At 37.7% G+C, this 12,980-nt stretch overlaps 1 protein-coding gene across 2 annotated transcripts in view; it reads left to right on the forward strand.

The window, feature by feature from the left end:
• LOC113612254 (contactin-associated protein-like 3) overlaps positions 1 to 12,980 on the forward strand; it is a 141,185-nt gene that overhangs the window by 58,983 nt on the left and 69,222 nt on the right. For both annotated transcript variants that reach the window (XM_027091982.1, XM_027091983.1), the window contains exons 6-7: positions 1,895 to 2,156; positions 7,423 to 7,569. In XM_027091982.1, coding sequence (XP_026947783.1) covers positions 1,895 to 2,156; positions 7,423 to 7,569 — 409 coding nt within the window. The remainder of the gene's footprint in view (positions 1 to 1,894; positions 2,157 to 7,422; positions 7,570 to 12,980) is intronic.

A 12,980-nucleotide genomic window follows, 5' to 3' on the forward strand; every position in this document is an offset into this window, starting at 1 on the left:
ACATGACACTTCCCACAGCAAAGTATGATAGAGCCCTTCCATTACATCTCAGGCAGCCACATGTTCCACATCTGTTAGACTCTTGCCAGCTCAAGGAACATGAACTAATATCTCATTGTTACTTCATGTTTATGTGACTACTGGTGAATTAAATAATCTTTTCACCTGTTTCTTGTCCATTTGGATTTGCTTTTCTGATCATTGTTCAGTCTTACTGTTTTCCCTATTTTTTATTTTATTTTTTAACTTTTTGTTAATTTACAAGAGAGTTTTATATTTGATAGATAATCCTTTGTCATTCATAGTCCATATATTTTTCCAGATTTATCAATTTTATATTAAATATTATATATGTTAAGTATATAAATATTTTTATTTGTATGTGGTCAGTAGGTCTGTGTATTTCTTTATAGCTTTGGAATGTCTCTAAAATTCTATAACCTATACATGGTCTCATGGATTTTCTTGTAAGAATTTTTAATTGGTTTTATTTGTCTATTTATTTTTAATTTTTTTAAAATTAAGTCTGATTGTCTGAAATTTATTCTTTATGTGATATATGATAAAGTTTAATTTTTATATGCTGCCTTATTGATATCCATTTGTTCCTACACTATTTAGTAACTAACCCAAACTTTATCCCACATAGTTGAATTTCATTACATATTAACTTTACATATATTCTCAGATCTTTTTGTGGGTCCCTTATTCTGTCCCACTGCTATGTCTATTCCTATAGTAATAACACAGTGACTTGATTACAGTGACTTCATAGTATGCTTTGCTATCTGATAAGTTAAGTTCTGCTTCACTGTTTTTCTTTGCATTGTATTTTTTGGAGAGAAAGGACAATGTTTAGGCATTTATTCTTCTATCTGAAATTTATGAAAATGTTTTTAATCCCAGGGAAAATTTTTGTAGAGATCTTAGTTGGAGTTACATTAAGTCCTTCCCATCCAGACACTATAATTAAAAATAGTTTGGAGGGCTTCCCTTGTGGCGCAGTGGTTAAGAATCCGCCTGCCAGTGCAGGGGACACGGGTTTCAGCCCTGGTCCGGGAAGATTCCACATGCCGCGGAGAGGCTAGGCCTGTGAGCCACGGCCGCTGAGCCTGAGCGTCCGGAAACTGTGCTCCGCAACAGGAGAGGCCACAACAGTGAGAGGCCCAAGTACCGCAAAAAAAAAAAAAAAAAAAAAAATTGTTTGTTCCTGGAGCAATAGAAGTATCCTAGGGATTAAAAGCGTCTTTAAAAACAGAATTATATAAAAAATAAAAACAACGTGCTAGGCAGGTCAGATCTTAGGCTGACTGATCGCCCTCGGTGACTTGGTTTGTGAGAGCTTTGGAGACAAAACCAGCCTGCCTATGGCAGGACCAGCCTGGCCATATCCTTTTCTTCAGACGCACAAAAGTGCATCTCCTACCTAGAGTAAGATGTACCTGTTACCTGAGTGACACACTTATAATCTCATTTACATAACCAAGGCAAGTACAAGAAAGTTCTTGGTGTAAGTTATTCTTGGTGCTAGCCTTCACATTGGATAAAAACATCTAGTACCTCAAGGGAAGAAAACTGTCTCTTCTACTCTTGTATCCCACACCCAGCATTAGGCCTGGGAGAGATGTGGCTTGGGATTCCTTTGCAAATGCTGAGAAATGGAGAAGATGGACAATTTCTAAGAGACTCAGAAATAGGTTTGCCCGGCTGAACAGTGCTTAGAGGGACCTATAAGGTAAATCTGAATTTAAGTTTCATGGGGAAGTCTAATTTTTAAAGGCCTAGATTGCTGGATCATTGATAAGAAATTCTGTAAATTTTGAAAAATCTGTTGTCAATGAAATGGAAACATCCATCCTGTGTCTTCCTAAAGCCTCTTTCATTGTATTCACAGGGAAATGTGTCCTTCTCCTGCTCGCACCCGCAAACTGTCCCCATGACTTTCCTGAGCTCCAGGAGTTACTTGGCTTTGCCAGGCACCTCCGGAGAGGACAGAGTGTCTGCCATCTTCCAATTTCGAACGTGGAACAGAGCAGGGCTGTTGCTGACCAGTCAGTTTCAACACAGGTCAGGAGCTTTCATCCTTGTTCTTAATGATGGAAAACTCAAGTTGAGTCTCTCCCAGCCTGGACATCCAGTAAGGGACGTCACAGCAGGTAATAAACATCTTCTCTGTGATGATGTATAGGTATTTGACATGACTGTACCTTCTTACATGTAAACCTAAGATTGGTGATTTCTCAAGTAAATGAATGACTGAATCCATGAGATATTCATGATCCCACTAGAGGGAACTAGATTCTTTTTTCCTTTGAAATAGGTAACTCCAGGCTGTTGGTGTGTCAGTCAATGTGACAGAAGTTTACCTACATCAAAGCATAATTATCAAAAAGTTTAAAAATAAATGATTATCAACTTGTGGTTACCAAAGGGGGAGGAGAGGGAGGGATAAATTAGGAGTTTGGGATTAACAGATATGCACTGCTATATATAAAATGGATAACCAACAAGGACCTACAGTATAGCACAGGGAACTATACTCAATATTTTGTAATAACTTGTAAGGGAAAAGAAACTGAAAATGAATATATGTATTTATATATGGCTGAATCACTTTACACCTGAAATTAACACAACTTTGTAAATCAACTATACTTCAATAAAAAAAGAAAATTAAAAAAAGAAAAAAGATGATAAGTTTGTAGTCAGTAACTAGCAGTAAACTTGAAATACTAGAAGGCATTAGCCTAATCCCAAGTAGTCTTGAGAAAATAGATTTCTTTGAACTGCCTTTTAAACCTATATACACATTGATTTTCAAAATAATGTAAGTTATTTTTCCCTCTTACCTCAGAGCCGCTGCTTCCTTTGTACCTACTTGTTTTTGATAAGGCTTCTTCTAACTGGGTGAATGTTCTGTAGTTTTCTGAGAAGAACCTGTTTATTTCCAGACTCACTTCTAAGTCATGTTACTTTTGAACTTTAGGGACTGCTTTGCATTTAAAAGTGATCAAATTTAAACCCAAGCAGGACCATGACATGTCATTCCCTGAATGTTGGATGTGAAAGGAATATCTTGCCTGACCTATGGTAATCAGTTTTGGACTGAAAAGCTGGGAATGAAAATTAAATTTTCCCTTCTTTTTATAAATAAAAAATATGTGATGGTCAGCATGCAAATGAACTGAGTTGATAGTGTCAACTCAGATTCAGTAAATTGCCTAAATCTTGGTTTGTGTAGATTTATAATTTACATGTAATATGAGCTAAAAGAGATACCTTTTTAGTGTTGTTTCACATGGGTACACACCACCCTTTCTCCCAACACACATATATATTAGTTATTGAATTTTTGGTAAGCTGGCACTGACACATTACATAAATATTTTATTGCACCACTTTTTAAGATTTTACAGTATAATGTGCTATTTTTCAGAAGCAAAACCAAAGAGAAATTTCTCATGATGCCTGCTGCTTGCTTAAGTAGCACATAAAGGGGAATCTTTTATACATTTGAAATAGTTGAAAAATAAAACAGGCTGCAGTTTTTTTCCACTTTAAATCTTGTATCAAGTACCCAACCCATGTATCAGATTGAAACTTAAATTTCATTAAATGACATTGAAAAGACATCTTTTAACGTATTTCCAGGTTTTAGATAATTTTTCCCAATAGTTACCTCAAGATAGTTCTGAAGAGATTGAGAAATGTACCAAGAGTGGATAATCTGGTGCATGTGTGTTCATATGGCTGAACCCAGGTGGGGAAGGGTCGTGGAAATAGAGGAAATGTGGGAGCAACAGAGGAAGAGGGAGAAAATGAGCGTGCGTGTTCACCGATGGAGTTCCCTTTATGTAAGAAAAGACACAATTCCACCCTTTGCCAAATTGTCTCTACTGCCGTGGTCATTATCTCCTATTATTAGAATAAATTACGTGGCTTAAGCAAGTGAGCGGGGTGTATCGGAGGATTCCCATCCCATGCATGTTTCTAAGTCTGCCTCTGCCCCTTTGATATATAGCCCACTTCTTCTCCTGAAGCCTCAGTGTCCTCATCTTTAAAATGACACTAATATGAGTTATGGTGAGAATCCAGGGATATAACATATATAAACTCTTAGCACAGCACTGTTTATTAACAACTTCTGGTTATTAATATTTCCACACTAGTCCCACAACCACGGCATCCCCCCAGATTGAGGCCTTTCGAGGGGCTGGAGGAGTGTAATAGAACTAGCATCATCTTCATAGTAGCACAAATCAAAAATACAAAATCTACCCTCTGGTCTCCATCCAACCTTTGACAATAGTGTTGCCTGGGAAACAGGCTGTCCTTTCATCAGAAGTGAGCCGAGTTGAAACCACACTAAAGAAAAACAAAGGATGAGAATTATAATGGATAGATGGAGAAAATGAATATAAATACCTGCATTTATTTTTAAATTAGAATGACCACTTTTTCTAAGAACAGTCTTGTATTATATAGGCGAATGGCATCTATTACAAATTGAAGGAGATATTCTGAGGACTTTCTGCAAGTTCTCCCAAGAAATAACTCTATATGCTAGATAGGTAGAGAGGGAGAGAGGGAGACAAAGGAGGGGCGAGAAGGTGAGAGAGGGGGAGAGAGAAAGAGAGAGAGGAAATAGTTTGCAAAATCAAACTAAATACTGGGTTTTAATGACAGATTTTAAGTGGACATAGTTGTCATACTGACAGGTATACTATGTAACCTTTAAGAGAAACACCAAATGATAAGACTGGAAGGAACATTTAGAGATTTTTGTTGTTGTTGTTGTTCATTCTCTTTAGCTCTAGGATTACAGAACTTCTTTCAAAACTTTATATTTCAATTTCATAATATATGTTTTAAGTGTCTAACCTAAATCCTCCATATTCTAGTTCTCGGCTTTTCTCATGATCTTTCATGAACCAATGTTGAGTTTTTGAAAATGTTTCTGGCTTCACAAATATAAAACAAAAAGCAAGAGTCTAACATTTTTATTGTGTGTACATGTGCATGTGGTAGAAGTAACTAGTGACTTTAAAACTGTCCCCTCCCTGAAAGTGAGAAAGTGTTGGGAAGTATCATAACTAATGTTTCTGAGAAAAACAAAGTTATAGCTGTTTTCACAACAGGATCTTTGACCTTCTGTGTCATGTTAGAAACATTTCCCATTCAGGTGGATCTTGAGTCCATGTCAAAGTCATTAGTGAGAGATCAAGCAGGAAAAAAAAAGCTGGTTTGAAGAGCATTTGAGAGACATGGATTCACATGGTCAATTGGGCTATACATACCAAAATATGATATTAAATTAGATAGGACTGGTTAACTTTCTCCCAGGAATACCACCATATTTGGCGGGGTGGGGGGTGGCTAACGTCTCCATTGGACTCTAACATAACTTCTAATTCTCACAGGTTGACTTCTAAACTTACAGAGCTGTAAACAGGCTGTACCTTTATCATTCGTAAAATATATTAGTTAAATATATTGGGACATTCCCGAAGATGCTCAGATTAGAGTCATGCCAGCTGACTAGCATGCTCACACATGGCATCAAAAAATCAAGCAGTCATCCCACTGTTGTTTTTCAGTGAGCGAACGTATTTCTTTATGACCCCCTTCCCTGTTGACCAACATAATTTCTAAAGATTCCAATTATTCCCCTCCCCCCTTCCCCCTTAATTGAAACATGCATCTCTTGGGACTGCTGTGGGAGTTGCAGTGACCTCCTGTGAAGGGGAAGAATCCCTTGCCCTTGGCCAAGTGACTTACTTTGGCCAATGACATGTGAGCAGAGGGGGCCTGGGCCACGTCTGAGTAGAAGCTGCCAACGCCATAGCAAGATTCTCCCAAGTGCTGTTTTCTCTAAGTCGTGAGACAGGGATGGGGGCTGTGCATTAGCCTTGGTCCTGCATGAATAAACGCCTGGAACACAGAGGCCAGAGACCCAGCTGGCCTAGGGCCAGAGCAAGAAACAAACCCTAGTTGTTACTCATTGAAACTTGGTGGTTGTTTGTGTCCACAAAATAACCTAGTAGAAACTAACACAAATTGGGTGAGTGTACTGGGACAAGTACTGCTTATGGATTTATCTGCATGACACAGCATAGGTTTTTCATTCAATAGAAGACGCAGCAGGTAAGTCTGTAGGAGAGTCATGCACAGTTGGTAGCTCGTCAACAATTCAACTAATTGGCCATTCTCAACTCCACCACTTGAAGAAAATATAGATATTTCTTCTCACGGATTCAAGAGACAGTGCTGCTTTTAAAGGACTGATAATCTTTTTTTTTAAATAATAATGTAATAATAGCTTGATATACTGTATCAAATTTGGAAAAAGAATAGAAAATGTAAAAATGACATAAAATGAAAAACACAATTCCCTCATCCAAAAATGAAGGTTAATATTTAAGAATATTTCTTGCCACTCTTTTCCATGTTTATATAATGCTTGAATATGTACCCACACACACATACTTTAATGTAATGCTTTTATAACTTTATATTCTATGAATTTTTATGCTTTATTAATACTTAAATTATTATTTTTAAAGACTGCCGGTATATTTTTTTCTAAATAGTCTACCCAGATTATTATAGATAATGACAATATACGAAAGTAAGAAAAAGTTTTTATTTTTATAACTTATATTTTTGGAAAATACCTGTACTTCTCAACATCTCAAACTAGATGGACTAGATGAGACTGAAATACGTCCGATGCCATGTAATTGGAAATATTTTATAATTTCATGATTGTTCAGGGTCACTCATGGAAATTTTATTCAATTAAGGCCCTAAGACTTGAAGAAACCAATGCTGCACTTTCCAAGGCAGAATGTTTGGGCGATCCACTCTTGTTTCCTCTTTACCCCTTTCCTTCTGATTTCTTTCTTTTCTTTTCTATTTGCACATTTCTGACTAACTTGAGTGATGAGAAAGTGAAAACACCCCTGGCAGTGTGCATATAGGCTGTAATATTCCTAACTGAACATAATAATTTTTGTTATTACATAAACAAGTACCAGACAGGCCAGTCCATGACTGTGGTGGATAAGATGCAAGGACCCTCTGCAATTACAAAATTTATTCAACAACCCCCTCTTCCTATTGACATGGGTAGCACTTTCCCCTAGATTAGAGTGACCAGCATACCACATCACCTAATTGCCTACTTAGAGCCCCCTAGCCAAGCCCACATCTACCCTACACCTCTCTCTGTCTCTTTGTGTCTTCCGTGGTGCATTCTCCATTGCCCAGCCAGCTAAATGACCTGGGTGAGGTTCAGGTGAGTTCTTGGTGGTCTGTGGCAGCTGGTCCAAGGTAGGTGTATTGTTTTCAAGTACTTGCTCTGTTTAGAGGCATCTGTAGGGTTTATAGGAATCTCTTTTAACCCATTTTGTTTACTTCCAGGTGCTGGATTGAATGATGGGCAGTGGCATTCTGTGTCCTTATCTGCAAAAGGGAATCACCTGAGTGTGACGGTGGACGGTGAGGCAGCCTCCATGGCTCATTCCCTGCGTGGGCAGATTGATTCAGGCGACACCTATTATTTGGGGGGTAAGTGAAAGGAACTGAGCTACACTGGCAATCAAACCATCATTATCTTTCTAGCTCCTGCCTTCTAACCCATGTTGTTAAATGAAAATTATTACCAAAGAATTATTTTTCTCTTTCAGTTGTAGTCATTGGGAATGCTGAGTGGACAAAGATGATAAATGATGGTCTAAAATGCCAGTCTACTCGTTGGCTTTGTTTACAAGTGCACGTAATAAGATTGGTTTTAAATTCAGCACCTGTTTTCAACTATGGCTGCACGTTGCAATCACCCGGAAAGCTTCAAAATTCTGATGCTTGGCTGCATCCCCAGAAATCCTGATTGAATTGGTCCCGAGACCTGGACAACAGGTTTCTTGATGCTCTCTGGGTGATTCTACGTGCAGACAATATTGCAGGTCATTGCTCTCTCTCTCACCCTTAATACCTTGCCATAGGGAATTTTCTTAATGCCAAGTGACCCCTGTAACCTTTCCTTCAGATTTTATGTGCCAAGTTTATTGCTTCATGTGGGTGTTCTTCTTCTGTCTGTTGGCTTCTCTTCTGCCTGGAGCCTGGCTGCTCAATGTGTGGTCCATGAACCAGCAGCATCTGTATGACCTGGAAGCCTCTTAGAAATGCAGATGCACTGTCCCTGACTTCCTGACCAGAATCTGCATTTCACCAAGATCCCTAGGTGGTTGCACTTTAAATTTAAGAAACATTCTATTCCCACTGCCTGTACAAAGGGCATCATTATATACAACAGAGGAAGGAATTAATTTAATGGCTATTAATATGTCACTCATTGCTTAGTGATGGATTTTACCAAGACAGCACCAGGCCGTCTCCCAGGGACTGTAGTGTATGGGTGTTTGCTTGCTTAGTGGATTTTGCCCGAGTCCATCCAGGATCTTTTCCACCAGGGAGGGGGAACTTCTGAAGGTATAAATCTCCATCCCTGGGGCCTTCGAGTGAAAACTCCTGAGCCGCTGGAAGCTTAGAACTGTCACCTGTAAGATTTATTTTTTAATCTTGGCTTGAAGTCCTCTCTGACGTTATTGCTGTTTTGCACTTTATACGTGTTTTTTTCTAAAATAAGTTTGGAATCGTGGTGGAGATAGCTTGTTAGCCCCACAAGAAAGTCTAAAATTCTCCCTTGAGAACTGACAAGCAGCACATCAACCATGGATCAGGTTGGTTAATCTTTCAAGTCCCCTAAAGCAACCTTTCCTGTGAAAGGTGGAAACATGCCAGCAGCTTTAAAAGATCAGAAATGCTTTCTTTCCTTGCTTGTTAAATGTGACGCATTTCTGACCCAGATACTCTTTTCAAACTTTACACTTCTGATGGATTTTATAGCTCTGGAGAGAAACAGATTCCTTCAAAACTAAATAAAGAATTTATCCAAGAGCTATAATTTAAAAGTTAAAAGATTTTGAAGCACTAAAAGACACAGAAAGAACAATCTGTGCTCTAGTGTTTAATGACACAAAATAAAATACCTTTAACATTTTGTATTAAAAAGTAAAAAAAAAAGTACTTTTCAAATCATCTTTCATGTTGAACATTCTACATACTCAGAATGTGGAAGGCACAGCTACATGAGAGTAGGTACGTTCCATAAATATTTACATACTGATGTGACATGAGTCAGTCATTACTATGAAATAAATCATATGTACACATTTTAAGAAGACTACTATTGTTTCCTAAAAGAGTATATGTAGGTGCATCCCCTCATCTACAAAATTAACCACTACAACACATTTGAATCTTCCCTTGCTCCTCCAGACTTTCATTCCCCTAGTTAAGTATTACCCTGCTTTTATTAAACCAATCTTTGTATTGTTTTTCTTTGTAATCTATCATGTGTGTAGGTAACTTTAAACAATAAATTGTCTTGTGTTGCCTTGCTTTTAACTTTATAAATAGGATATTCCTGCATACATTCTTGTGTGACTTGCATTTTTTTTGTTCTACATTAGTTTTTGAGGTCCAGCCATGTAGATATGAATAGCTAATCAATTTTCATGGCTGTGTGCTTTTTGATGCATATTATACCATGTTTTACACACCTATTTCACCATTTTATGTTAATAGACATTTTGATTGTGCCCAGTTTTTATTATAAAAATGCTATAAATATTGGTACAGCTGCTAAGAACCATCTTGCCAGTGATTTTTAAATTTTCCTTATGCACAAACTATCTGACATTCCTAACAAGTACAGTCAATTTAGTGAAACAACAGTCAGTGTCATGGTTTTAGTGGCACACTCCAATGGTTAAGATGAATGAATGCTCAAGAACCCAGTTGTCACATTGGTTGTGCACATAGACCCAGCCGTTGGCTCCACTAATATCTGTGAAAGGACCCTAGAGCTCTAGAGGAAATGTGTTGAAAAATGTATAAGGAGCCTTTCTTGTGTATTTTCATAAAATTGTGCTGATGTGCAGGCTGTCTTGTTAATATAGTTTCCAAGAAGAAAGTGTCCCTAAGATGAGTGGAATTACAAAGTTTAAACATTCCATGAGACAGTATAATGACTTTTCTTCATTACAACTTTCCTATTTTTCTGATGTAATTCTCTGTTGGCACTGAGTGGCAAAAACAGAACTTGCAGTCACAGCACTTTCTTCCTAACCAATGTATAAATTTAGAGTGACCTCTATACGCATGGCTATAAATATCCAGTTGATTCCTACAGAACAGTTTCAGCCACTGAGTCAAACGAACTTAGTCAACTGTACGTTTTATATCGACACAGCAGCATCTTTTTTTCCTAGAGAAAGAATATATTCTATTTTAAAAATTCAAGTAATGCCTTTGCCAAACTAAAACAAACAAAACCAAAACACACTAATTTACTAATGTTAAATAAAAAGGTGATATTATTTTTACTCAAGGAAAACCAGAAGAGGCAGGTCTAGGACCAACAGGCATGGAGTTCTGATTCTCAATAGATTTATTATAGTCACAAGTTTTATGCACATGTAGAACCCTTGCTCAGGGCCCCTTTGTCTCCATAATTCATTGGACGTTCCAGCCCTGTTCTGGGTAAAGTAGGACAGGTCAGCTACAGCTTGAGTGGAAGCTCTACCCTGAAAACGCCAATGTCTGGGTAATTATTCAATCCAAAGAGTAGCTTATGTCAGTATCTGTTTACTTATCTTTTTGATTAGTGTCTGACAGTACCAGAATATGTGTGATGTTGACATGGAAGTGAACTTCATCCAATCCATGCTTTCTAGCAATATTTGGACTAATAAAGCCAGTGTTCCTGGGTCAACTAGGTGAAAGCCAGTTAATGATATCTGATTTTTCACAGAAAACAATACCCTGTGTTCTGAAATACTCCTTGACCAGGTTTCCTTCCCATTACTGGTTTTCCTAATGGATAGTCAACTGCAAGTTTCCAATTATCATTATAAGATCAGTCAGATTTCATTGCAATGCTTCACTGTAAAAGCAGACTAGTACAGCTTGCTATTAATTAGGTGACCGTATAATTTCAGGACCCTTTAGCAAATGGAGGAGATGATCTCAGTGATTATTTCAGGACAGAAGCATAAACCAGGGCTCTGTGGCTACCTGGAAGTCTCTATTTTGGCCTGGCAGTCTCAGAGCACAGCTTTCTTACTGTGAGAAGGGTCATCTGTATACTAATAGCAGCATTTCTTAAACGTCCCATGAGAGATCTGTGATCTAGATATCTCATTTTCCTTTTCTGCCTTTTCTTAGTCCGTGCTTTTTTTTGTAATGTGTCTTTCAACAGCAGATTCACTATAGTATACTGTACACAGATTTTTGATGCCTTCTATTAAGGGTGGTGGAAAGTTAAGCTCTTAATAAATTCCCTTTTATAGAATCTTTGTACTACTCAATAGCATACTTGAACTGCAGAGTCAGGGACTATTAAGCTATGTTCAAAATCCCCCGAGTGTCCTTCTGTGAAACGTCAGCAGGCCAACAAGCCTATGACAAGTCTAATGAAGTCTCATCTGAGGACCCATTCTGGTGCAGTGACATAGTGACAATTTATCTGTCATCCTCAGAGGTACTTAAAGTTCTGAGTCCCTCAGTCATGATGGATATCTTTCATTAATTTAGCAATAACTATTCAATGTCCATTTCACTCTCCATCCCAAATCAGTTCATTGATGAATGGTCCTCTGCCATTTTACCACCAGGGCTTCAGGGCAGCCATCTGTATGGACAAATGAGTGTCTCCTGCCCTGAGCTTCTCTTGGGCTATGATACCCTACTTCCTGACCTTTATGTCATAACTGAGAATTGAGCACTCAGTGCTCAAACTTTCCTTCTTTAAAGTTTTGCTTTCAGAAAGCTTTCCCCGTGACAACTGGATATGGTTTTGTTTTCTTCTAACAGATGTAGTTAGATACTACATTGTATTTTGGATGAGTTTGAGGCTGGTGATATGGAGAAAAGTAAGAAAACAGAAAAGGAATAACAGTGATTCCACAAAACTATGTATTGACTTAATGTTTCCTATGTTTTATCCTAACATTCTTAGTGACTAAGTGCGGTAAGTAGAAGTCACCTATAAGATATAAAGATATACCAAGTTTCTCCATTTCCACTAAGATCAGGAACAAGACAAGGTTGTCCACTGTCACCACTATTATTCAACATAGTTTTGGAAGTTTTAGCCACAGCAATCAGAGAAGAAAAAGCAATAAAAGGAATCCAAATTGGAAAAGAAGAAATAAATCTGTCACAGTTTGCAGATGACATGATACTATACATAGAGAATCCTAAAGATGCTACCAGAAAACAACCAGAGCTAATCAATGAATTTGGTAAAATAGCAGGATACAAAATTAAGGTGCAGAAATCTCTTGCATTCCTACACACTAATGATGAAAAATCTGAAAGAGAAATTAAGGAAACACGCCCATTTACCATTGCAACAGAAAGAATAAAATAACTAGGAATAAACCTACCTAAGGAGGTGAAAGACCTTTATGCAGAAAACTATAAAACACTGGTGAAAGAAATTAAAGATGATACAAACAGAGGGAGCGATATACCATGTTCTTGGATTGGAAGAATCAATATTGTGAAAATGACTATACTACCCAAAGCAATCTACAGATTCAGTGCAATCCATATCAAACTACCAATGGCATTTTTCACAGAACTAGAACAAAAATTTCACAATTTGTATGGAAACACAAAAGACCCCGAATAGCCTAAGCAATCTTGAGAACGAAAAATGGAGCAGAAGAAATCAGGCTCCTTGACTTCAGACTATACTACAAAGCTACAGTAATCAAGAGAGTATGGTACTGACACAGAAACAGAAATATAGATCAATGGAACAGGATAGAAAGCCCAGAGATAAACCCATGCACATATGATCACCTTATCTTTGATAAAAAAGGCAAGAATTTTCTTAATTAAGAAAAGAC

Source organism: Aethalodelphis obliquidens, unplaced genomic scaffold, assembly GCF_003676395.1.
Source record: "Aethalodelphis obliquidens isolate GAN/ISIS:26980383/991018 unplaced genomic scaffold, ASM367639v1 scaffold74, whole genome shotgun sequence".
Classification (NCBI taxonomy): Eukaryota; Metazoa; Chordata; class Mammalia; order Artiodactyla; family Delphinidae; genus Aethalodelphis; species Aethalodelphis obliquidens.